At 36.8% G+C, this 27544-nt stretch overlaps 3 protein-coding genes across 3 annotated transcripts in view; all 3 read right to left on the reverse strand.

The window, feature by feature from the left end:
- The window catches only part of LOC107693865 (prefoldin subunit 1-like), a 24351-nt gene extending 8065 nt beyond the window's left edge, over positions 1-16286 (reverse strand). Inside the window, exons 1-3 of the mRNA XM_016493404.1 lie at positions 16191-16286; positions 15392-15558; positions 15217-15301 (exon numbers count right to left, since the gene is read on the reverse strand). Of these exons, the coding sequence (XP_016348890.1) occupies positions 15217-15301; positions 15392-15558; positions 16191-16223 (285 nt within the window). The 5' untranslated portion in view covers positions 16224-16286. The remainder of the gene's footprint in view (positions 1-15216; positions 15302-15391; positions 15559-16190) is intronic.
- A 1965-nt stretch (positions 16287-18251) lies between these two features.
- On the reverse strand, positions 18252-20646 carry hbegfb (heparin-binding EGF-like growth factor b). Its single transcript, XM_016493413.1, has 6 exons — positions 20515-20646; positions 19975-20178; positions 19398-19587; positions 18905-19060; positions 18721-18809; positions 18252-18638 (listed from the first exon to the last, which is right to left on the reverse strand). The coding sequence occupies exons 1-5, from the start codon at positions 20555-20557 to the stop codon at positions 18734-18736; spliced, it is 669 nt and encodes a 222-aa protein (XP_016348899.1). The 5' UTR covers positions 20558-20646; the 3' UTR covers positions 18252-18638; positions 18721-18733.
- Positions 20647-21608: 962 nt separating this feature from the next.
- Positions 21609-27464, reverse strand: LOC107693653 (heterogeneous nuclear ribonucleoprotein H-like). The gene is made up of 11 exons (XM_016493114.1): positions 27368-27464; positions 26801-26911; positions 26555-26710; positions 25954-26097; positions 25388-25526; positions 23458-23639; positions 23195-23304; positions 22943-23078; positions 22764-22847; positions 22275-22373; positions 21609-22183 (listed from the first exon to the last, which is right to left on the reverse strand). The coding sequence occupies exons 2-11, from the start codon at positions 26883-26885 to the stop codon at positions 22095-22097; spliced, it is 1224 nt and encodes a 407-aa protein (XP_016348600.1). The 5' UTR covers positions 26886-26911; positions 27368-27464; the 3' UTR covers positions 21609-22094.
- Between the last annotated feature and the right edge of the window lie 80 nt (positions 27465-27544).

Consider the following 27544-nt stretch of genomic DNA (forward strand, 5'->3'; position numbering starts at 1 on the left):
ATATATATATATAAGCTGTAAAATACATGCATCATACCACCACATAATACCTGTAACACTGCCTCCGTATTTTTTGCAGTGAATTTCTGACAACCAAAAATTATTGTAATTTTAACTGTGAAAGACTGTAAAAATGCAACAGTAAAAACTTTTGTTTAATGGTAAGTTCTCTCACTATATACAGGTAACATTTGAGAGTAAAATACTTTAAAATGTAGAATTTATGGGAAAAAAACGATGCATATTATCATTTACACTGAAAACCTGTCAACTGACATTTCCAAAACTCCCTGTGACACTTCACACGTTTTTTTTTTTTTATATTTGTGCGTCTTACAGTTTGTATGTTTCTTACGCTATGTATGTTAGGGTTTTATTTTACAACATATTAATTCAAGTTTTTATGCATCATTTTAGTGTTTTGTATTTGTGTATATGACACTGTGCATGTTCTTTATATTAGTATTTACCTCAGAAAAGATACTTATGATGTACTTTGATTCTTCATGTGTCTTTCTCTTTTCCATTTCTGTTATTATTTGTGATTTTCAGTATATTTTAAACATTTTTAGTAGAAGTGTCGTCTGGTAGAGAATTAAAAAATTCTTTAGAAAATTACAGGTTGTTCTGTAAATATGCGTAGATGTTTACTGTATTTTTACATAATTATTCTGGCATCTGTAAATTTACTGGGATCATTTTTACAGTGCAATTTTACAGCATACACAGGCAAAACTTGATTTCTGAATGCAGTTGTGGCACTTAAAATAATCTCAACATTAACAATGGAATATTAAAAGTCATTAGGAACAAAAAAATTAATTAATTAAACCCTAAATGGTCACTCAAAATAACAAAAGCATACAAGATCAATCAATGCACCAAACCGGTTATCAAAGATATGAGCCAAGCCGTTAATGGGGATTCCCCTTTGCCCAAACACATTGTGTTATGGAAACACTATTTTCCATGCGGATAATGATACCTCAGAAGACTGACCTTCCCAGAACAATGCGGAAGAAGGCACAAAGAGAGGTCTTGTGGCTCTCTCTTCTGCGGTTCGCTCTGAATCCGGCTGCAGAAGCCTTCATTGTTGTGGCCTGAATGGATCCTCTCATGGGAGTGAGGGCCGCCCATAGTGACTTCTGTCAGAGCACAGATGACAGGGCAGATAGTCTGCGCAGACACCACCGTAAAAGAGCCCTTTGTTGTTGCCGGCTTAGGAGTGCCACTGAAACAGGAACTTTAGCTGTATCTGGTGCATTGGCCTTGAATGCAGCAAAGATAAACTGTCGTTTTGATGTTTTGTTGTTATTATGATAATTACAGGAACACCTACAGAAAAATGGAGGGGTGAGGAATCCATGAATTTCAGTGGCGACAGTGTGGTGGACATGGCAAATGATAAGGCAAAGTCCCCTCTCTGCGTTTGGGTTTTTATAGTCCAATAAAAATTCATGCTTCCTTTTATGTTTACACAGTTTCCAGGTTACAAGCATCAATAACCTCACGCCATCAACAAGCAACCAAACCCCCCAATATATTGCCGTTGAGAGTTTCGGGTCAGTTGACCCAGTGTTATATAATGTTAGTTAATCTAGATGGCTAACATAGATGAGGTTTTGTCGGAACTGCAAAAATGCATCAATAAGCATCAATAAGAATGTCTTAAAAACTACAAATCAATCAGTTTTCATAAACACATGACAGTCTATTTACATTATGTCCGTGTAATTAATTAATTTATTTTCTTTGAAAGAAATGAATACATTTATTTAGCAAGGATGCAGTAAGTTGATCAAAAGTGACAGTAACGGCTTGATAAATTTCAAATAAATGCTGTTCTTGTAAACGTTGTATTCATCAAGAACATTGAAAAAATACATCACTGTTTTCCACATTAATATTAATAATAATATATATATAATAAATAAATATTAAATATTAAATAACACAAAATGTTTTTAGCATTGATAACAAGAAATAATTTATTAAGGAACGTGTGACACTTAAGACTGGAGTAATTGCTGCTGAAAATTCAGATTGGCCATCACAGGAATAAATTAAATATTAAAATATAAAACAGTTATTTTAAATTGTAGTAAAATGTAATTTTATTACTATTTACTGTAATTTTGATCAAATAAATGCAGTCATGGCGAGTATAGGACTCTTGTTTCAAAAACATTAAAAGATCTTACCAACCGCAAACATCTGAATGGTGGTATATTCTTGATAGACAGACAAACAAAAAAATCCTAATATTAAATTTAAAAAACATTTTAATTTTGATTTTAAAAAGTCCAAATTTTGGACTGAAGAGATGTATTACACACAATTATTTCATCTCATATTTGTTTTATTTTCATACGGTCCAATATTTTCTCTTCCAAATTCTTTGAGCATGCACTAAAAAAAACGAACCTGCCAAATTTGACAGGCATTCTTAAAAAGAAAGTATAATTCTGTGCCACTGCCAAGATCAAGGGTAAAAAGTCAGCACAGCGGGTGTGAGGAGACCATCACGTGTCTCAAAGAAGATGTGGGCATGAAAGTGCCATGTAAGGACATTTGTCCCATGCACTGACACCCAAGCCATGCAACTAAATCTGCAGCATCTCCCTCCCGCTGCCTTTGGAGTGTTAATAACAAGCTTCTCCCATCTTTCACTGCAAATGCAGCAAACAATACCCTGGTGAGACTCAGGGAATGGGGCTGACAGATCCATAACAGCCCTGTCAACAGGTTTTCTCACATGCTTCACAACAGACCCTCCCCCCGCTGCGGGCACGCAGCTCACCTGCATCGCGGGCCAATTATGAGCTCATAACGGAACCAGCAGTGGGGTTATTGTCACCCCAGAAGTCATCAATCATGTATGTGGATCACGAGGGTGGTGAGTAGGCCAAGACGCCGCTCAGATGCTGACGACATCGTGTTACCTTGTAACGTATTGCTTTGCGTCTGGGCTGTTCGAATACGGAGGCCAAAGGAGCCACGAGTTCATTCGCTCCCTGTGGTCTAAATGCGGTCCAAGTATGTACTAGGCGGAAAATGGCAGCTATGCGGTTTGACTGTACACAGGCGTTAAAAAAGCAAGGAGGCTTCTGAAAAATTTGTGTGACTCGGGGGTTGTCTTTCAAACGCTAACAATCACCATCATTATATCGGTGCCCTTAAAAGCCAATTCACACTGCACCGACAGACGCCAACAAACACGTTCATCTGGTTTTGTTTGATCAGTGTGTTACCCCTCTTGGCATTTGTTGGCATTGGTTGGCGCTTGTTTTCACCAACTGAACATGTTAAATCGGCATTTGCCGGGTCTTGGAATGTCTGAGAAGTGACGTACTGTATTCGGTCGGTTACCAACGCAGTGTGAATTGGCCTTAAAGCAATTGATTATGACGTTTGGACAAGCAGAAAACATGTGTCTGGGGCAGCATTCACAAAAATCTTCTTCTTAAAAGAATAAATTTTTTAAAGATAATCTGGAAAACACAGAAGCTCAAACGTTGTTCTAGCACGTGGCGCACACAAGCTTCTGTATTTACCACGTGTGATTCGCTTTATGTATACGTGTCAATCATTGTTTATGTAAATGAAAGAGTAAATTAAATACAAGCAATTGTGTCTCTTTACAAGATTTGGATTCATATAGATTCATATAAACGACTTGGTTCATATAGATTCATTTTTCTGTGCCTTTATGATCTATTGTGTGTTTTAGTTACCTGGACTTTTAATGGCGGGACAGAAGCTTCTCAGGTTTAATTCGTTAAGTCTTATAGGTTTAGAACAACATGAGGGTGAGTAAATGATAATTTACTGATATGATATGCATTACATGTGGCTAGTGTTATGGTACATTCACACGGGGCGTCGGAGTCGATGCTTGACGGAGTGCGTTTCTGAAATTTGGTGCCGACGAGATTGTCATAGTACCAACAGCCAATCACATTACTTTTCTGGTGTTGCATGAACGCAATTGGCTAGCGTCTGCACTACAATATTTTCTTAAAGCGATCTGATTGGCCGACACCTGCGTTGCCGCTTAAAGTTTTTCAACTTCTGCCACAAGCAACGCCAGTGGTGCGACACATGACATCACCCATTGAAACTAAATGAGAAGCGTTAATGCTGATGCCGTGTGAATGCACCATTGTAATTCTTATTATTTGAAATGCAATAAATTAATTAAACATCTTACTTTTCAAGAAAATTCTGACATTAATTACTCACCCTAATGTTGTTCCAAACCCGTAAGACCTTCGCTCATCTTCGGAACACAAATTAAGATATTTTTGATCAAATCTAAGTGTGAGGTAGACTAGTGTGGGTGCTGGTGGAAATTGAGCAGACATAAGTCGTCCGGTCAGAGATGAAGTACACTTTAATGGTTTAAGACTTGTAGAGGTTTTCAGTCCTTGGATTTGGTTGAGTGAATGATTGTAGTACAGGTAGCAGAGAGTATGGCAGAGTAGTACAGAGTAGTTTGGAGTGTAGCTTAGTTTGAGTGGTTTTGTGTATGAACGCACTCAGTAGAAAACAACAACAGCTTGAACAACAGCGAATAATGTCCGTGCTCTGAACTGCGTCCTGTTAATACTGTTAAAGGGATCGTTAAAGGGAAATGCTAAGTCATCAAAGCAATACCTCTTAAAGTCACAAGGGGGCACTAATGGCTCTATATATATATAGCCGGCCTTTTCTACACTAAGAGCTCTCTGACCCTCCATAGACAGCAAGGATATTACCACGATCAACGCACAGAAACGTAGCAAGAACATCAGTAAAATAATCCATGTGACATCAGGGGTTCAACCGTAATTTTACGAAGCTACGAGAACACTTTTTGTGTGCAAAGAAAACAATAATAACATAATTTATCAAAGTAATGAGCGTTGTTTACGTTCAACATGCGCGCGCTTTTGCTGAATGTAATCAGAGTTGTTTACGTTCAGTAGACAGCGTGCGCATGCTGAACGTGAACAATGCTTATTACGTTGATTACATTCGGGGTACTCTTCAAAATGGCGGAAGACGGTAACTCGGGGAGAATTATTGCTGAATAAATTATGTTTTTATTGTTTTCTTTGCACACAAAAAGTATTCTCATAGCTTTGTAAAATTACGGTTGAACCCCTCAAGTCACATTGACTATTTTACTGATGTTCTTGCTATGTTTCTGTAAGTTGATCGTGGTAATATCCTTGCTGTCTATGGAGGGTCAGAGAGCTCTTAGATTCCATCAAAAATATCTTAATTTGTGTTCCGAAGATGAACGAAGGTTTTACCAGTTTGGAACGACATGAGGGTGAGTAATTAATAACAGAATTTTTGGATGAACTATCCTTTTAAGATAGGGATGCACCGATCCTGATACTGAGCTCCTGTACTCATACTCGAACTCGTTAAAATGCCCCGATACCAAACGCCGATACCCCACAGCATGTGATAAGTGCCATATTCAGACAAAGAAACACCGACAACAGAACAACAGACAGCAGAATGGAGTTATTAGAGATTAAGGATGTCTACAAAGTATATGTATGCAATGAATATAATGTTAAACAATCAGTATTAACGCCTGTATAGCTGATGTGCGCGAGCTGATAAGCAAAGCACGCTGAGTGGATTGAGCACGCGGCGGCGCAGATGAATATATCTTTCTCACAGACATCACTGGAAAGTTTGTAGTTCGGTCGGATACGTCAAAAACAAGTAAGTAAAACAATGCACAAGTTACTTAATGGTAGGGAGGGAGAAAGAGAGAGAGCACTTCTGTTGTGTGATCTTTGATGTTCACTCACTTAGCACACGCATCATTTGGATTAAAACTAAATCGTAAAAATAAGACCATTTATAGGGGCATTCACTATAAACCTAATTTATTTTCAACCTTTAATCATACATGACTTTCTGGCGAAAGTGAATCTAGCAGCCTGTGTGAAAAGCGCTAGGCTATACTACTTGTCCCTCTCATTCTGCACCAGTACAAATATGTGCACGCGTTGTGCGTGTTTTGCTTGCTTGAGTGTTTCTGAATTATATGAGTGGCATTGGAAAACTGTGACAAATTATATCCAAAAATTCTTCATACAGTTGACTACCAGAAAAACTGATATAAATTTGCGACCAAAAATTATTCAGACCGAGTCTGGGAAAAAAAAATTTAAGTTCAGGTTTGCATGAAGCTGGGTGACAGCATGCCCAGGAGAATACACTTTAACTCTAAGAATAGCTCTATTTTTTAAGAATTTTTTAATATTTTTAGGAAGTTTTGTCCTAAGAACAATCTTATGCAGAAAAAGATAAGAACATTATTTAAAAATATACAAAATATTCTTACATTTATTTTTAAGTTAGAAAATAAGAAGAAAATAGCAGTTAAGAATAAATTTCTAGGAATGCTGTTAGAATCCGGACCCTGGTCACTATGGGATATGTGACGGTCACAGTGCAATGAAACAAGGTGTCATCGGGTTTGCCGAGGCACTTCTTACGATGGGGTTGGGCTGCACCACCAGGGAAGCCCTGGGCCTCGTTCCAGAAGTCGCCAGCCCTGCATTTATTCAGGATGATGTCGCAGCCGAGCCTGGAATTACACCCAAACTGCCCAGCGCACCGCAGCCAAAGACAGACAGGCCCAGACACGACACAGAACACACAGTCTGGGCCAGAACACACACACACACAGCTCAGAAATACTGCATATGAGTGAACGCCCATGATCACACAGCCCTCATGCACACTTCAGGTGCACTTCCTCTCAGCTCTTTTGCCTTTTAAATGTACAGTTCCTGCAAACAATGTAAATAGCTTTAAGTAAAGCAACGGATGCGCATATGCAAAGTTGGGAAGTAGATGAGTAATTGATTAGTTAGTAAATACATTATTCAAATTATGTAAACCGATTTAACTTTACATCTTGGATAAACAATGAAATGCATTACCCACATCACTCTGACATCATACATGTGCAGTGTCACTCAAAGCAAAGAATATATTTGAACAGGCTAATAGACTAAATTATTTTTGAACAGGCTAATAGACTAAATTGCAATTATTGCTTGATTAATAACATGAAACGATAAAAATGTGAAAGACCCCATGTCCAAATATGCCTGCTTCCCTAGCATACTATATGGCAAAAGCAGCATGTCGCAATTAACAGTTGAAAAGTTATTCATCAAATTTACATACATTACATTTACATTTAGTCATTTAGCTGACGCTTTTATCTAAAGCGACTTACAAATGAGGACAATGGAAGCAATCAAAATCAACAAAAGAGCAATGATACGCAAGTGCTATAACAAGTCTCAGCTTAATGCAGTACACGTAGCAAGTTTTTTTTTTTAATTATATAATCAATAAAAAGAAAACAGATAGAACAGAAAACGAATAGAGCAAGCTAGTGTTAGAGGCCTTTTTTGCTTTTGTTAATTGTATAATAAATACAAATAAAAGAAATAAATAGAATACAAAAAGAACAGAGAAGTATGCATTATCAATATCAAATGCAGTAGTTCGGATGTAGCTAAAGTTTATAGACTACCTATTAAGGATTTAAGGTTTTGATCAAGTATACAGTAATCTGAATTTCTGACAGCCATAACTCCAGTCTGATTGACTGCTTAATATTTAATAATCATGCCTTAATTTTTTTTGTGAAAATCATGACACTTTTTTTAAAAGAATTCTTAGATGAATAGAAATTTAAAAAAACAGACTGAAATAAAAATATTTTGTAACAAAAGTCTTTACTATCACTTTTGATTAAATGAATGCATCCTTGCTGAATTTAATACTTTACAAGTATTAATTTCTTTAAATAAAATCTGACTGACCCCAAACATTTAAATGGTAATGTATATATTTGTAAATAGTTATTAAATCTTCATTTAATTTAATTGTAATTTAAAACAATAATTATTATAAAATTTAAAACGCCAAAATCAATTAGAAACACCCATCTCTACTATAAAAAAAATAATTATTAAGTCAAGTACTGTATATAAGAAAGAAAGAAAGAAAGAAAGGATTTAGTGTCTATACTCTATACTTCTGATACTTGATGTTTATAGCCAAAGGGTAAATACTTGCACAAGGTCAAGACTTGATCAAAAAGTGTTTTGATCTACATTTTCAACACAGACTCAGAGCTGGAGAGAGATGAAGCAATGATTCTGCATGACACATCAGACCCAGACAGATGAAAAGCGAGCTAGACTACTGTACCTCATCTACTAAACGTCTCACTGCATCACAGGCCACCCCTTCATTGCTTTATACACTCAAAAAATAAAAAAAAGTTGCGAAAACTTAAAAGTTTAAGGCAACCAGCTTAAGCAGATTTTTGAGTTTTCTCAACTTATTGTTTTCAGTTTATACAACAAAAATCTGCTGAAGCTGGTTGCCTTAAACTTTTAAAGGGTTAGTTCACCCAAAAATTAAAATTAGCTTGTGTTTTACTTACCCTCGAAGCATCCTAGGTGTATATGACTTTCTTCTTTCAGACGAATCCAGTCGGAGTTATATTAAAAATTGTCCTGTGGGGATCAACAGCACGCCACAGAACATGCTATTGCTACTTAAAAGGGTTAGTTCACGCAAAAATGAAAATTAGCTTGGGTTTTACTCATCCCAGAGGCATCCTAGGTGTATGACTTTCTTCTTCGGATGATGCAGCACGTATGTGCAGCGCGCGCCTCTGAGGTATGCTAGTCTCGCGAGTTTGTTTATAGGAGCAAAGGAAGCAAAGTTTCCGTATACTTCAGCAAAGGAAAACCAGTGTCTTCTTGGTTTATATCGAAATCCTCCGACATTTTTCTTTGCAAATCCTTGGTTTGCACTTCTAATTTGTGGCCGATGTTTTGTTTTGTTCTCTCTCCGCATTCGTCACTAATCACGCTGCGCATACATGGTGCGTCATCCGCCGGAACTGCTTCAGTGTATGACAGTCAGCGGAAGTGAGAGAAAAGTGTTTATTACATTTGAAATATGGATATTTTTCTTACAAAAACACATGGATTCGCTACAGGGGGCCTTTATTCATCCCCCGGAGCCGTCTGAGGCACGTTTTATTATGAATGCGCGTGCTTTTTTTATTTTATTTGACGACTTGTAGACTGTTCAACTGCAACACCCGCTGACTGCAATGATAGAGCTTGGAATAGCCAGGACAATTTTTTATATAACTCTGACTTGATTCGTCTGAAAGATTAAAGTCATATACACCTAGGATGCCTCGGGAGTGAGTAAAACACAAGCTAATTTTCATTTTTGGGTGAACTAACCCTTTTAAGTTTTCTCAGCTTTTTATTTTTTTTTTTACAGTGTGTCAAGGGGCTGTGACACAATTCGTCTGCACTGATAGCTCACATTCTGCTTAGATATGATCAATGTACTGTTGACATGAGGTGGGATAATACTGTAAGATGAGTGAATTTTACAGTAATCCAGACATTCATGGACTGGTTAAAAGTTTATTTAGACTGATAAGTAACTGGATCATTCTTAAAGCATCACTAAACCAACATTGTGCATTGTATAAAATTAACAGTATTTTTAGAACATGGGTTTAAATTCCCATCATAAGGAAATAAATACTTCCTCTCATCCTTCATGAAATTTTCCAAACTTGCGTAGTCTTAAAATATCTTTCATGCATAATGAATAGAAGCACGTCTCTTGCTGTGACACCTCAATGACAGGCTGCACTGTTTCATTAAAACGTTGGACCTGACTGGGGTCATGTCATATATTGAGTAAGAAAATGCAAATATGGGTAAGTTTCAGGCGAAAGCCTGCTGCATCCCACTCATGTCATGCAAGTTAAAAATAACTGCACTGATCTAGCTGTTTGACACAGAAGGCCTCTGATCAGAAAGCAGGAACTCCCATGAGGCTACAGGTGGTCACACACACACACGCACATGAATTTCAGGTAAACACCTGAACAGCTGCCTTTTCACTCTGTCTTTAACAATGACATCAGTGAGAAGCATGTGAACTTTGTCTGAACGCTTTTGTTCACTTTGCGACTGATGTGGTTACAAACTCAAAGCTCAGGATCTGCTTCATGTGCTGCATAGCAGTATGCTAGTGTTACACAGAGGATCTGAAATAAACACACATTAAGCACCAAATACGGTCAATTTTGTATTTGGTTGGTAATTTTGCAAGCACAAGCAGTGTCGTATTTTCATTACGGACTGGATACTTAAACTGTAGTAATATGCATTTGAACAATGATCACAGAACAAAGTGTAATGTGAGGTACTAAGTATTTGTACTGTTTCATGTCTGAGAGATGCTTTCTTCAGCTTGTTAAAGGGGTCATATGATGCGATTTCAATTTTTCCTTTCTCTTTGGAGCTTTACTAATATATTCTATATTATGTTCTATGTATATTTTACATTATATACTAAAATTCATAGACATATTTCCATTTTGCAAAACTGTTTGTCTTAACAGTGAGCAAGCTGTCATTAAAGAAAGAAGTGCTGTAATCATTCTGAGTAAAATATGTGTAATGGGGAAAATTTTTAAAGTTTGGTTTGTTTTTGTCCATGTTTTTGAAATGAGTCTCTCACCAAGGCTGCATTTATTTCACTAAATTACAGTTAAATGGTAATATTATGAAATATTATTACAATAAAAAAATCTATTTCAATATATTTTTAGATCATTTATTCCTGTGATTGCAAAGCTGCATTTCTAGCAGCCATTACTCCAGTCTTCAGTGTCACATGGTCCTTCATTAGTTTCTTATTATCAAAGTATTTTTGTGGAAACTCTGATATATTTTTTCAGGATTCTTTTATGACTAAAAAGTTCAAAAGAACAGCATTTATTTAAAATGGAAATCTTTTGCAAGATTATAAATGCCTTTATTGTCACTTTTGATCAATTTAATCCATCTTTGCGTAATAAAATAATTAATTTCTTTAAAACTTTTGATCAGTAACGTACACAATTATATTTTAGAAAAAGTAACTTTAATAGGATTATAAAAGACTTACTTACAGTAATACATACATTCCATAAATAATAAAATAATATAGCTCTTTAAAAGAATGGTTGACTTTTAAATTTGGTTACAGTATTATTTATAAAACAAAAAATGAATGATCAGAAAGAAATATGAATGCATTATACTTTTATTTATTTAATTTACAGCCACCTTGGACTTTGCCTATAATATCTAAGCTAAATTAGGACGCAATTAGAAATCCCTCAAAAAACGAACAAACAAGCAATCCAATTTCAGAGGAACTTTGAAAGAGCAGATCATTTAAATTTGAGGCTGGTGATACCAGAAAACCTGTGACAACATCTACGATACATTGCCCCACAAAAGGAAAAACATGATGAGCCACTGAATCAATTGCATCAGTCATTTTCATAGAAGCCCACGCGTCGATGATGACGATGACATCTTACATCATAATTTCCTACAATGAGTTCTTGGTAAGTCAAATCAAGAATGAATACATCAGCCCTTCCACAATTTATTTCAGACCACCTACAAACTTCAAGTGCAGCTTTCTCAGACTGTCAATGGATAACCTCACAAAATCTTCAGTATTTCACAAAAACAAACATGGTGGGGTTGGCTGTACATTGTTCACAAATAAGGACTTCTTGCCAAATAAAGCAAAAGTCCAGGCGAAAGGATGACAGCACTAATAATATAACATGCAGCATGTGAATGTTTATGAGAAGATAAGTATATCATGAGGGCTCTGTAGCTCATGTGGTTTTACCATAGTGACGGGAACACTGCGATGTACGCCAATCATTTTAACCACACATACCTCCCCCTGAACACACCATGGAGCTAAAACAAGACTGGGGGCTTCTGCCCACAAACACCAAGTGTGAAATTCTGAGTGTACTTGCAAAACTGTGGGAGAAGCACGCAAACACAGCTCAGGGGAAAAAATAACCGCACAAGCATTTGAGTTTCTAAAGAAACAGAAGTTAAGCATGCCTGCCGTGTAAACACTTACACACTCACTTACACACAAAACAAATTCTCTCAGCATCAAAATACTATTTATACACTAATTTGCAGAAAAAATGTGGTCCAGTGTCGTTAATAAAAATAAATTTTCTAATGGTTCAAACATCTTTGTAATAGAATCATGACAAAGTAATTCAACAAGCTGTATTAAATCTGTGCGATAGTTTATTGAGCATTTTCTTTTAACAGTTTTAAATGTCAGCTACTGAGCTCTTGGAGAGTTTGATTGTCTTGACTGTCGTAACCGAACGAGACACTTAGTTTGAATGCTCAATGGAGGATGACAGACAGACGCAGCGGAGAGAAGAGTTTACGTCTTACTGAGCTCTTGGAGAGTTTGATTGTCTTGACTGTCGTAACCGAACGAGACACTTAGTTTGAATGCTGAATGGAGGATGACAGACAGACGCAGCGGAGAGAAGAGTTTACGTCAATTTGAATTTAAGGACTTAAATATTCATCTGTACCTCACATTGAACTATGGAACAGCTTCAGAACACTTGAAATATAGTGCACGAAAACTTTATGGTGCTATTGGTTTTTATGCCTTTTGTGGGGCTTAACAATAACACAGAATAGTACTCACATTATCGGATTTGGATCGGTCTCGTCTGACCGATACCCGATCTGGCAGAAAATGATACCGATACTGAGTACCGGATCGATGCATCCCTAATTTGATCACAAGTGGTCAACCTAAATGCATTACCACTTTCACCACATGCACTTCAAAAGAATCTCCTGTGACCACTTGTAATGGAATTTCATTTCATGAGTGCATATATAACTATGTCACTATTTCAATGCATGTACACGTCTGTTCAAAAGTTTGGGGTTAAAAGAAGTCTTTTATGCCCAACAAGACTGCAATTATCTGATACTAAATCAGTCACACTTTATTTTTAGGTCCAATTCTCACTATTAACAAACCATGAACTATGACTTTTGCCTCAATAAACTCCTAATTTGCTGCTTATTGATAGTTAGTAAGGTAGTTGTTAAGTTTAGGTATTGGGTAGGATTAGGGATGCAGGGATATGGTCATGAAGAATATGTGCTTTATAAGTACTAATAAACAGCCAATATGTTATTAATAGGCATGCTAATAAGCAACTAGTTAATAGTGTTGCTAGAATTGGTCTTTATACAAAGCATCAATTTCTTAAAAAACTTTTAACAGTTATAAAAAGTACAAAATAGTAAAATAATATTATTAATAATAATATACATATATAAAAAGAGAAAACAAATTCTGCAATATATCCTAATTTAATTTTTGCTATATCTGAATTGTATCATTGCTGTTTTTAAACACGAATAAGTTGATTAAAATGGAATATTCGCAGTGTTTCGCCTAGGTTTACAGCGTTTTTTTCGGGGGGGGGGATCAAAAATACGGAGGTCTTACGGGGAACGGAGGAACGACATGAGGGTGAGTAATTAATGACAGAATTTTCATTTTTGGGTGAACTATCCCTTTAAAGGAATCATGGTGTTCATGTGTTTCTTTTAATGACAGCAGTCAATATAACAACTGATCAATTATTTGAACTGTACATTTAACTAAACATCGGAACATTTCTTTTTATGACAATTATCCACAAAGTCTGCAGCTTTAAAAAAACGCAGATATTTTTGTCTGCTTTTTGTGTGTGTGTGTGCACATCGGGGTGGGACTCCGTCGTGTGCAACACAAAGAGCAGAGGAGAATTGTAAACGCGTGACCATGTAGAGACAGAAATGACATTCCTTTGTGTAAATAGGATAAATAACATAAGGCTATTAAGTTTGTTTAATAAAAGAGCAAGTTATAGACCCGTTTCCTAATAGGAGAGGTAACCTTAAATTAGGGCTGCACGATAAATCGCATGTGATTGTCATGCGCATCTCGTCAGTAAAGCCGCTGACAAGCTACGCAATATCGTGTTCATAATAGCAGCATTCGATTATGAACGCGATATTGTGTAGCTTGTCAGCGAACTACAGCTCTGTGTATTAAATGCCGCTCCATCTGAAAGCATGTGATGGAGATAATATAACAACACTGACTTGTTATTTGCAAAAATAAATAACAAAATTCATTGAATGAATTTCAGATATGATCTACATTAAGGCTGCACGATAAATCGCATGCGATATTTAATGCGCATCTTGTCAGAAAGCCGGGTCTGTAATCAGCGGTAAATCTCCATCACCTGCGGGCTTTCACATTGAGCAGCATTAACTACACAGAGCCGTTGTTCACTGACGAGCTGCGCAAAAAATCGCGTGAATATGAACGTGGTTTTGCGCAGCTTGTTAGTGAACTACGGCTCTGTGTAGTTTACCGCTGATTACAGAACCGGCTTTACTGATAAGATGCGTGTTAAATATCGCATGCGATTTATCATGCAGCCCTAATCTACATTTAGTTTCTTAACTTTTACCCAAAGAGAACTATCTGTGTCACTGAATATGGCATACTGAAGCTGTTCTGTGTAATCTGTATATGTATGGAATTCTATCATATTTTTCAAGATAATACATAAACAGAAAATTGTAAAATGTTGATGTTTTATCAATGGATGACTTACAGACGAGTAGGCAATTAATTACATATTAGCATTTACACTAACACAGTGTGTCACATACAACACTTCTAAAATGCGCAGCTTGTTAGTGAACAACGGCTCTGTGTAGTTTACCGCTGATTACAGAACCGGCTTTACTGATAAGATGCGTGTTAAATATCGCATGCGATTTATCATGCAGCCCTAATCTACATTTAGTTTCTTAACTTTTACCCAAAGAGAACTATCTGTGTCACTGAATATGGCATACTGAAGCTGTTCTGTGTAATCTGTATATGTATGGAATTCTATCATATTTTTCAAGATAATACATAAACAGAAAATTGTAAAATGTTGATGTTTTATCAATGGATGACTTACAGACGAGTAGGCAATTAATTACATATTAGCATTTACACTAACACAGTGTGTCACATACAACACTTCTAAAATGTGGGTTCATCGACTTACTTTGTTTATACCTGTACTAAACACTGAACACTTGTGATTGGATCTCAACAGATGGATGTTAATACCAGATGTAGACATGTAAATCAGTATTCCTGATAGGTAACACAGCTTTGAGGTGCATGACAGTGTGTAACTGACATGTTTTTGTACTCCTAACTTACCTCAAGCTCTTTGATCTTCTCATCTGCCGTCTTCTGCTTTTCCAAAAGCTGATTGGCGATCTCATCTTTTGACTGTAAAATGAACCTGGAAAAAAGTGAGAAGAAGGTCAAAACAATGAACAGAGTAAAAAATTCTCATTCAGGGCAGCTTTTACACCAACAAAAATGTACATACATGCGTCCCGCTCCCTCATACATGCGGGTGGTGTTAGGGAGTGACGTGATCTCTGCTTGCGTGAGGTTGGCGTGCTTCTTCATGCGGCTCAGCTGTTCAATCTGCAGGTCAGCCAGCTTCACCTTTTGCTGGGTGTCAATCATTTTAGCCTGCAGCTCTGCAAAGGCCTGTGGCATACGGATGTGTGGATTGCAGTTTGAGTTAAATGAGATTTTAAATGCAATATCATCAACTCTTCTCATGCCTTTAAACACATGTTTGTATTGGATGTGAATGAGAAAGTTATTATAGAGGAACCTGAGGAAGGGTACTACATACTCAACTATATGGACTAAAGTGCAGTAATGACAGAAACTTTATACTAGTCTTTCTATTTTTGCAAAAAGTTTATAATGGTAATCATAGATTGCATCAAAAATATCGTAGTTCCTTATAACCAGCAACAAAGTAACGTCAAATAACCAACAATTAAACAAAATGAGAGATATATTCTGTAAGCTTCCTACACCATTTTATATATGTATACATATTAATTTATAAAGGGTTCACAGTAGTAAAAGGCCTTCACAGTAGTAAAAGTGTAACGTCTGTGATATTTTGACATTGTAATATTATAAATAAAAATAAACAGGTTTCTAATGCACCGAGGTTGCATGTTGGTATATCACATTGCTTTTACAGTTCTATACCATCATTCTAATCTAGCTGAGCTTAAAAACCCCTTTACTTGCTAAATTTATACTGACGAAGCAATAAAACCGTGTAGTTTCTATGAATAAATCTGTAAACCCCTTTTTACCTTCTTCAACTCGAGGTCTACGGGAGCCGCCATGATGCTGAGTAAAATGAGTCACTGCGCATGCGCAAACTAGTTGCAAACCCTAGTGAGCGTACTTCCTAGACAGCATTTTCAGTTTCGAATAAACAGATGGTTCTCAAAAATTCTCCCTAGATAGGCAGCACGGTATGTTTATAGACAGCCTCAGTCTCAAAATAGTGCAGCACAAGAATCGCACAGTACACAAGTGACAAGATATTAAACGTGTGTAAAACTTAAGTATTTGATGTGATGTTAATTTAAGTGTAAATATGTAATGCTGTTACAGTGGCAATTCCACAAATGCTTCAAAAGCATATCATTTGTGCTGCCCTTTCTATTTTTACAGCCAATTTTGCACTACATCTGGAATGTTTCACCTCAGTGAGACATTGCTCAAGAAAACCTTTGTAATTATCAACATGCATACAAATGTATATGAGATGTATGTCACCACATAACATTTTTATATCCATACTCACCCCAGTGACCATTCAGTAGTTTAAACCTTACAACATGCCTTTACATATACCAACATATCCCGACTGCACTTAAATCGAGAAAAAAAGTGACAAATATTCTACCAGACCTGCATCTTTCCAGAATTACTAATATAAACACTGAAAACAAGATCACAGACACTTAGAAAGTCACAATGTTTATTACACAATTGTTTATTAAAGTGAAACAACAGTAATATCATTGGTTGAAAATGTTTGGTTATCATTGAAATTATTATCAACATTATTATTATAATTATCATTAAATGTTCCCTCCTGGTGGAATGACCTGCCCAACTCAATCCGAGCAGCTGAGTCCTTCAGCTGAGTCCGATTCAAGAATCGGCTAAAAACACATCTCTTCCATCTTTATTTGACCCTCTAACTCTAGCACTCTCTATTCTAATTCTATTCTTTATAAAAAATAATGTATAGACTTGCACTCTATTCATTTACTAACTGCTTATTTTCTTTAAAAAAAAACTAACACTAGCTTCTCTAATCTTTTTGTATTCTATTTTTCTTTTAATTTATTATACAATTAACAAAAGCAAAAAAGGTCTCTAACACTAGCTTGCTTTGTTCTTTTTCTATTCTGTTTTCTTTTTATTTATTATATCATTAAAAAAAAAACCTTGCTACGTGTACTGCATTAAGCTGAGACTTGTTATAGCACTTGCGTATCATTGCTCTTTTGTTGATTTTGATGACTTCCATTGTCCTCATTTGTAAGTCGCTTTGGATAAAAGCGTCACCTAAATGACTAAATGTAATGTAACTGTAATCATTGCTTAAAATTAGTAAATGAAATCATGTTATTTTATACAATACACATCGCACTTAAAATACTTTGATAAACATATTCCATTTAATTTCACTTAATTTAAGCTACACTTTCTCAGTAAGACCTACAAAGCCCTGCGTCTGACATCCCACCACAGTACGTGATTTAATTGATTGCATTTATTGAGAGCTCCGCAAATCCGTTTACTTCACAGTTTAGCTATAATATTATTAAAACTTTACTGGGTCTTCCATATGTGATTGCAAAGTCTGTCATGCAACTTCAGTCCTATTAGAACATTACACTCTAAAAAATGCTGGGTTAAATACAACCCAGCGCTGGGTAAAATATGGACAAACCCAGCGATTGTGTTGTTTTCAACCAACAGTTGTGTTAAATGTTTAACCCAATCTTCTGGGCAGTAACCCAACCGCTGGGTCAAAACAACCCAATTGCTGGGTTTGTCGATATTTTACCCAGCGCTGGGTTGTATTTAACCCAGCATTTTTTAGAGTGTATTTGATTATATCTATCAATAATAAATATCTACACAATAAAAACACATTTACAAAACTTACAAAATTGTTACATATCAAAATAAATAACCATTATAAATAAATAATTACAAGTGCTTTGTGGTGTTTCCGACAGTACTATACACTCTAAAAAATGCTGGGTTGTTTCAACCCAACTTTGGGTCAAATATGGACTAACCCAACCGTTGGGTTAAATTTTTACATTAAATTTTTAACTCAAAAGTTGGGTTAGTCCAAATTTGACCCAAAGTTGGGTTGAAATAACCCAGCAGTTTTTAGTGTGTAGATTTAAACTGATGGGAGAAACCAGAAATACCCTTTTTAGAATAAATAAATAAGCAACGAACAAAAAAGCAACTTGATTAAAGTTGCCACACATTCATCCGGTTCAGTCCTCTCTGTATGTTCTCCACAAGGAGAATAGGTTGAAAAGGACATTGTACTGCACATGGAAGCAGCGTTCAAAACATCCTTCATGCCAGTGTAGACAGCCGCCATGACTGCAGGAAAATTTGAACGGGGGCAAGGATTTTTGAAAAGTATTTGTGCCCCTGGTTACTCCTCAGTGCTATCTATCCATGGGTCACATGTCCTTTTGGGTTTCTTCTTCCTGTAAAACAGTAATAAATATGATTTACATTCATTTGAATATTTAACAAATAAAACCTGGACATTCATTGAGAACTATTTACCTTTCTTCCCTTATCACTTCTGCACTGACGTTGCTTCAAGTTTGACCTTTTCTTCACTTTCTACATCAGCGTCATCTTTTTTGTGGTACCTGTAAGAAAACCATGCTGAATATCTAAGGAATTTTATAAAACAACAATGGTTTAATAATTAAGAATTATATAATGCTGATTCATGGTAACCTACCTTAGTGCCAGCAGAATAGCGATAACTGCGAGACACATGAGGGACAGGACCACCGCTATGACCGCTAGAGCTGTGGTCCGGCTGTAACGCTGTTCCTCCCTAATAACCGGTAGCGTGAATATATGGCATCTCTCTCCTGAGTATCCTGCTTTACATCTGTAAGAAACACCAGCCAAAAGATCAAAATTAGTTTAAGTGCACAACAGGAGAATCATATCAAGAGACAAAATAAATTCATTTAGATTAAACTCCTATTTTGTAAAAGCAATAATTCTATTATCTCTAACTGTTTTACTTCTTTTTGCTCTAATTTTGTGCTATTCTGCTATTCAAACTGTATATTGTAATATTCCTGATATATTGGGGGCCTTTATATGATTAACTGCTTGTTTTTTTTCCTCACACAAATGTCTGCTAGATGAATAAAAGCAAAGGTTGAGCCTAAAACAAGAGATGTGCTTAATTTGTTGAACAAAAACTGCATGAAACTCACACACAAGAATGAGTGTTCAACTCCTTCAGATGCTGACACGCTCCATGAATGCAGAAATCTTTGTATTCCTCCAGGCAGGGGTTCTTCTTTCTTCCCTTGCCTTTTCCTTTGGCCTTCCTTTTTCCTTTTTTTGTCTTCTTCTCAGTAGTGGGAATCGCTGACGGATGTTTGGGTTTGGTGGAAAATGCCACTGTTGAGCGAGAAAGAGCGATGATGTCAGTCCACGATGATCTAATATCATACAATAGTCTAATACACTCAGTTCATATATTCACATGTTCGCTAGCATTTCTTGTGGAAGTATACAACACTTAATTTTATTATTTTTAATAATATAATTATAATAAATTGGTTTAACGCAAATAGTCATTCCACCTAGTGTGTAATGTGCATTTTTTATGATTACAATTATTATATTATAAAGCATACATTATATTTATTATACCATGTTATATTTTAGGAGTACTTGTTGTGTAAAATGTGTGTTTATTCAGAAGACATCTGTATCAGCACTGGACATTAAAGCACTGGCTGACCACTTTTACAAATTGCATTAAGAGAAATGAAGCAAGTCTACCTCTTGGTTGGTTTGAGTCATAATCCACAGAGAGATCATAATCTTCATCATAATCATGCTCTTCATACACATTCGTCCCTCTGTCCACCTGCTGCCCTGTCGTGTTTGTTTTCTCTAGGGTGTGAAAGAGGCTGACCACTGTTGTTCTAGGTTTGGCACTCTCATACCTGTCCAAAGAGGCGCCACTGCACACCCTGAGTAACACTGGAACAGAACAAGACCCTTTATAGATATATAAAACGCATATTTTGTGTATCTTGCATACAGTCAATATGTAAAAGAAAAAAAATGGCAAAACTGAAAGCTGACGGTGATTATAGATAGGCTACGCGTCCTGTGTAGTGTAAAATGTTCAATTAAACCACGGAATAAACAGGGAATTCAATGAGTAATCTGTCAAACCTAGTTAGAACAGCAACTAATAATATATTTTTTAAATGAAAAATGTCGTTTGAAAGAACCTCGTGTAACAAAGTGCCACATACTGGGCAGGTCCCATGCAAGTTACGTTATTAAGAAGCCATTGTTTTAAACACTTACCGAGACAATGGACGAGAAAGATCGCAATTCGTAACGTCTTCATATTCCTTTTAGTATAAACCGAGATATTACAGGATTAGAAGTCGATGCCTCCAGCACCGTCCGCGATCTGGACGCAATGGCGTGCGGGGGACTGTGTCAAAAGTCTCATGCGGAGAGCGCGCGCCGGTGCAGTTTATATAGACCCACACACTGGCCACACCTAATCAATCATCAGAAGCACGTAAGACAAAGGTAATATATTGTAATATAGTCAATTTCGAGGGGTGAGAACCAGAAGGGCGTAAGTGACATTTTGGGTGAAATGGAGATATATATATATCCAGTGTTGTGGGTAACACATTACAAGATGCATTACTTTAAAAAGTAACTTTCCCCAACACTGTATATATCAAATGAAAGCTCTTGATGAGCTCTTTCGACTGGCAAAAGGACACAAGTGAATTCTTAATAATTTTGGAGTTATTCATTAGAAACCAAAAGACTTAACTCTGAACATACTAAGCCTGTTGGTTTTTTTGGCCCTCCTGTAACGTTGGTGAAAAGTCACTTACGCCCTTCTGGTTCTCACCCCTCGATTTGGTCCAGACTGATTGATAATTTGACACGACAATAATTTAAGGGGCCATTTTAAGATGGTAACTAGTTTCTAGGTCTAAACTGGCTGACCAACTACTGTTCCAAAAACAGATTAAACTTGAAACTGGTATGACCAACTCATAGCTGGTTTAGTGATTATCCACAAGTTTGGTGAATTTTTCAGCAGTGAACCAATATATAGCATCTGTAAAAGATTTGGTCAAGATGCTCTCAAAATGTTATAATTATAGTATTTTGTCTAACTTTTGTATGCCTATGGGGAAAAAAAAAGAAAGAATATTAAAGACCTTAAAAGAAACGTTTATACACAAAGTTAAATCTGTCATTGATTACTTTAAGTATTTGCATTTGCATGCATTTCAGATTAATAAACGTGATTATCCGCAGTTGGATCACTGGCACCACCTTGTGCTCAAAAATATAATATCACAATATGCAGTGATTACGCTTACACAAAAAAAGACAAAACGTGCATAAAGCACAGACAATACATTTGTGAATGTTTATTAACCATGAGAAATCAAAGACAAACCAACAGAGGGGACTGCAACATCTACAATAATGAAAATTAAAATATGCATCTTGTGAAGCAGCCAGACAAGAAAACAAAAACATTTTCCAGTTTATTTTTAAAAATCAGTTTCAACAAAAGTTCTTTCCGCATTAGAAAAAGTGGAGATGCAGCACCTCGTGCCATGCGAGGCCAGTGTTCTACAGTCTCTGAACGATATATCTGGAGGATATTTACAAGCATGACTAGTGGGGTAGAGGACAATCACCATGACTTGAGCTCAACGGCTGACCCTTCACCTCAGGAATTGCAGGAAATATAATACTGATTCCAACGCTGAGGTTCAGAGTACAGGTGGGCAAGGAGTGAATCTGATTCTTCCCATAGTCATCGTCACAAAGAACAAAAACCAGAAGGCCTCAGCAAAATCGAGACGACCCAACACTCAAATAAATTCCTTCAGGAGCATCTACATATCCCAGCCCCCTCCCATGCCATTCATGCCGACTGATCCGCGGCTGCCGCCATAATAACTGTTGTTCATTCCACCCTGGCTATCTGTAGACGTACAGAAATAAATGTGTGAGAACCAGGAAAGTAAGAAAAATTAGAAAATATACAATAAAAATTGTGCAAAGTTAAAACGCACTGTAGTCACTGTAGCCTCCCATGCTGGACTGGTTGCTGTATCCTCCAGTGTAACCTCCACCCATCTGCTGCCCTCCATGTCCATAAGACGACTGGTTTCCTAAGAGAAAAATAAAAAAATAAAAAATAAAAAGAACATTAAAGCATGTCAACATATTCTGTTACACCAAATACACAAAATAATGATCTTTAAAAAAGCATCATATCACCCCTTTAAACTAAAAATTTCACAGTTCAAAAAAATGTTCATTTTCATTTCAATTTTCAAAATTTAATTTTGTTCAATTTCACAGAAAACAATACTTCATACATTTACTTTATGCAAATTGAAGATATGTTGATTTAAGCATGTTAGCTATTTGTATTGGAAAACAAAACAAAAACTACTTTCATTTATAAAAGCACCAAATTAAGACATTAAGACTGTAGAAGCCCTGATTTTTGTGACATTAATATAACATCTTTATATAGTCACATTATTTATACTTACCCATTCCCCCCATCATCTGCCCTCCGTAGCCCCCATTACTGCCCCCTGCTGTTGAGTTTAAGAACAACTCAACATAACGGTGTTCTGAAAAGAAAAAAGTGGTTTAAAATTGGTAAAATTCTCATATTTAATGTCAATAACAAAAGCAATTCCTTCTAGTCAGGTTACACCTAACTTACGCATGTTTGCTTTGTCCTTTGACATTGCAGCCACGGCATCTTCATGTGTCGCAAATTCCACATCAGCCTCACCGGTTACTCGCCCATCTGGACCAATCTCAATATGCACACGCACCGGGTTCAGAGGAGAGAAAAACTGCACAGAAAAGGTTTAACTTAATTTAAACATTTTTTGATATCCAAATGTAATGCATTTCAAAATAACCATAACTTTCATATAAAAATCATGTACATCAAACACCCCCAACTCACATTGTAGATATCGGGTTCTGTTGCCCGGTAAGGCAGTCCCCTCATATGAACACAATGACCTGTGGTACTCTGAAAATTACCACCATCACCATAACGTCCCTCTGACACTCCTATTTAAAAAATAAATACACAAGTAAAATATATATACAGGTGCATCTCAATAAATTAGAATGTCGTGGAATGCACCTGTATAGACAAAAAAGCACATGCAGGATGGCTAAAGCACAAAAATGTGGCACATTGGGAAAAGAAGCTGGTCTCACCTCCACCGTATCCTCCACGTCGCATCCGATCGAAGGATCCCCCACGACTCGTGCCGTTGTAGCCCCGGCCTCCTCCGCTGGGTCGGTCATAAGGCCCAGGTCTCTGCATGCTCATGCCTTTACGCGGGGGTTCATAATGTGTCCGCACTTCAGCTCGGTTGCTCTTAAAGATCTCAATATACCTACAACCATACAGATGAGAATTAAGGTGCAATTCAAGGACTCAAAACACTCCTGTTCAGTAGTAAAACAGACACCAAAGAAGAAGAAGAAAAAGAAAAAAAAAAAACGTACGATACTGTGAACATTCCCCTGTGCTACATGTACAATATACATGCATTTGAGAGTTTGATATTAGCACATTCTTGACTTCATCTTATTGTATACATCTCCAATCTAAAGAACATCTGGCACGTTTAAAAAAAAAAATAAAAAAAAAAGTATACCTTTAATAGTTTACCCAAAAATGAAAATACACTCACCCTCAGGCATTCCAATTTGTAGAGGAGTTTATTTCTTCATTTAAACAAATTTTGCTTACCAATGGATCCATCATTAGACATTTTAACTTTAAATGGACAATTCTGGCCAAAATGTGAGTCCACAATCCATAACACTTCCTCCAGTAAAAAATTATTCAACCCTCGTTGTCCTCTTACATTAAAACCGTTTTCGTTGCTTGATCTGTGCATATTTCTCTCCTGATTGAGACAACTTTTTTACTGGAGAAAGCAATATTATAGATAGAGGAATGGTTTGAGGTTAAAAACACCTTAATGATGGATTTATTACAAACAGACAGCTTTGTACTTCAATAGACGTTAGTTGATGGACTGGACTTGTGTGGATTGTGATGTTTTTATCTGCTGTTTGGACTCTCATTCTGACGGCACCCATTCACTGCATAGGGTTCCACTGGTGAATGCTAACTTTCTCCAAATCTGTTCTGATCAAGAAACAAACCCATCTACATCTTCTACACCCTGAAGGCGAATAAACTTTCACTAAACATTCATTTTTGGGTGAACTATTCTTTTAATAATATCTTTGCTGTATCCGTTTGCTGTGCCATCCATGCATTAAACTCTAACGTTTACTTCAACATGACAGTAAATATCGACCCGTTACACAATCCAGTCTAAAGTGGTATTCAAACTGGCTGCTGGAAGGCACTTGTTTGCATGCTTAAGAATTAGAAATCCCATGATGCCCAAGTGCACCATTGCTACGCACTAGAGGTCGACCGATATGGGTTTTTCACTGGCCGATGCCGATATTTAGAAATCAGGGCAGCCGATGGCCGATATATGATGCCGATTTTTGGGCCGATTTTCTTAATCGGCCCAGAAGTTTCGTCTGAATTGCATGTGTTTCTACTTTCACATGCAAATGACTTGTTGCACTTATGAATATGATAACTTTTCGGCATCAATTCTAGTAGGGTAAAACGTAATTACGCTTTCAAAATGTTCTGTTTTGCCCTGACATCATTAGCTGAAGCTGTGTGTGAACAAGAAGCGGCTGCAGAGTGCAAGTTGCTCCGTCTCTCACACAGCCAGAGAGATTCTCCGGCATGCCGCAACAACGCTTAGCTGCCCGCAGATGCGCCTGCCTATAAATGGGCCTAATTTGCAGCACAATCGGCCGATGCCGATTAATTAAAAAAAATGCCAAAAATCGTCCGGCCGATCAATCGGTCAACCTCTACTATGCACTAAATATGCATTCAGCCTTTTTGAATCCAGACATTTTCATGACAAATAAAAACACATAGGAAAACAGTAGGAGTCCATCAAGGCACTGGGAGCCCTCTGGTAAAGACGTGTGCGTGTCGATGTGTAAGCTCATGTTGCATACCACTTTGAATGTTTACTGTAGTAGGTGTTTACCAAATGAAAAACAGCTTAACCATCCAACCATCCATCCCCACCTGTGCCCTATTCTTTCCTTGTGTTTCTTTAGAGCCTTTTCAGCTATTTCCTGTGAAGCAAACTGCACGAAGGCCTCCCCCGTACTCCTCCCCTGGAAGTCCACCGGCAATGTTATCCCATTTGGCACGATTTCCAACCCTTCAACCCAAGGACAGATAACCCCAACGGGGACATATTAAATAAATCACATTCCCATTTACAAAGTTTGTTTTGTTCTTTTCTTGAATGCAAATAAGAAATGAAAACAAAACAAAAAAAGCATGTTGCAATGAAGCCTACTTGGAGAGTTCCACCACTTGGGAAAATGACCTACAAGTGGGCAAGCATTCCACTAACTTGGCTTAGAGTTGATGAAAAAGTGGCCATCCCAAAAGTTGGTGGCTAACAAAGTAATATTCCTAATGTAGCAGAATAGCTTAGAGCAACAGTGCTGGATTAACTGATGAATTAATGTGTCAAATTATTCTAGCAACCATGGGAATGGTCAAATTCACCTCAATGAGTACGCTTGGCCATTATTTCTCCTGATGACTATATGAAGGGCTACAGGTAAAGTTGAAAATACCTGAGAAAAACTGCACAATTTCTTCCTTGCTACATCCAAAAGGAAGGCCGCGCAATCTGACCAGTCCGTCTCCCTCAGTCTCTGGACAGTTTGGGCCTGTGTGCTTCATAACCCAGTCCATTTCCACATTGTTTGATTTGAATACTGAGAATAAGAACAGAAAGAAGACAATTCAAACTGTGGGGTAGTGCTGCGATTTATGCTTTTTAAGAAGCCTTTTTATACATAACAAGGCTGCATTTACTTGATAAAAGTGTAGTGTTGTGAAATATTATTACAGTTTCAAGTAATTTTTTTATTTTTATTTGAATACATTTTTAAAAAAGTGTAATTTATTTTAGCAGCCAATACGCCAGTCTTCAGTTTCCTTCAGAAATCATTCTAATGTGCTGTTTTGATGCTCAAGAAACATTTTTTCTTGTCATAGTTGAAAACAGTTATATGCATATTATGTTATGTTTTTTCCAGGATTCTCTTATAAATAAAAAGTTCAGAAGAACATTTGATTTCTTTTCATGAATATAATGTGTCCAAGCTGAACAAAAGCATGAACTTCTTGACCCCAAATTTCAAAACGGTAGCGTACATAAAATCTTTATACCTTCCACATATCTATGCCCCATTGTTTCTCTGTCTTTTTTGACTGCAGTTTTCAGGTCTTCCTCTGACTCCAACTCCACAAATGCTTCTCCACTTGGTCTGCCTTCTCGTGTGTATGTAAAGTGGATGGCTGTTCCATTGTTGCCAATTTTGCTGCCTGAAAAGAGAAATTTCAACTTTTTGTTAACTTTAAAGCTAAAAATACTCAAGAGTATTGAGGATCGGTATGTAGACTCCACATTGTTACCTGAAAAAAACCGAGACACTTCTTCTACAGAGCACGACCAAGGCAAACCCCGAACACGGACGACACATCCTTCATCATCAGCCATGATAACACAATGAATCTGCTTTCAAGCTAGAGAAAAACAGATTAGAAAAAATGTTTCATACACCGCTAATGCACTACTGATGAAGAAAACAAATACTGATGAAGAAAACAAATACTGAGAACAAAACAACAAAAGTCTGTGACTGAGAAGCAACAGTGACTGCAAGCACACGGACTATTTATAGTCTTTATATTAGTGGTGTCCACTTCAAGCTTTACTGATAGCTGGCGCAGAAAACGCTTTAAATATATAACATTATTAAACTGACTGACCACTAATGCTTACTATGGATCAAAACCAGCATCTACTGAGTCTCTTATGAAAGCGCATTCTGAAACAAAGAGCGCAAGCAGGCCTCTGAAGGCCGGTAGCTTCACAACAAATACTGCTTAGTTTGACGCAAACAGGAACTGAGCCTGTAAAACTATTAAACTGTGCATTATGAATAATAATTTTTAGAAAACGAATAACACAAATGATACCTTGATATAATTGGTATTTTCTCTGCTCGGCGTGGTCACGTTTGAACGTTTTTCTGCTTATCATTCAGAGCAGAACATGATAACTTCCGTCGGGTTTCCACGCCCACTTCCTCATTCGGAACCAACGTGCTGCTTCTTCTTTTTCTTCTTCTTGTTAGTTTTATGGCGGCTTGCAAC

Source organism: Sinocyclocheilus anshuiensis, unplaced genomic scaffold, assembly GCF_001515605.1.
Source record: "Sinocyclocheilus anshuiensis isolate Anshui unplaced genomic scaffold, SAMN03320099.WGS_v1.1 scaffold817, whole genome shotgun sequence".
NCBI classification, from domain to species: Eukaryota; Metazoa; Chordata; class Actinopteri; order Cypriniformes; family Cyprinidae; genus Sinocyclocheilus; species Sinocyclocheilus anshuiensis.

Excerpts from the sequence above, each read along its gene's own strand:
- hbegfb (XM_016493413.1), bottom strand. The coding sequence starts at position 20,557 with ATGAAGACGTTACGAATTGCGATCTTTCTCGTCCATTGTCTCG. Across the intron at positions 19,061-19,397 it reads TTGAACACTCATTCTTGTGT|ATGTAAAGCAGGATACTCAG; the intron begins GTGAGTTTCATG and ends TGTTTCTTACAG. Across the intron at positions 18,810-18,904 it reads GCTATTCTGCTGGCACTAAG|GTACCACAAAAAAGATGACG; the intron begins GTAGGTTACCAT and ends GTTTTCTTACAG.
- LOC107693653 (XM_016493114.1), bottom strand. The coding sequence starts at position 26,885 with ATGGCTGATGATGAAGGATGTGTCGTCCGTGTTCGGGGTTTGCCTTGG. Across the intron at positions 26,098-26,554 it reads GGGGCATAGATATGTGGAAG|TATTCAAATCAAACAATGTG; the intron begins GTATAAAGATTT and ends TCTTATTCTCAG. Across the intron at positions 22,374-22,763 it reads GCAGATGATGGGGGGAATGG|GAAACCAGTCGTCTTATGGA; the intron begins GTAAGTATAAAT and ends TTTTTCTCTTAG.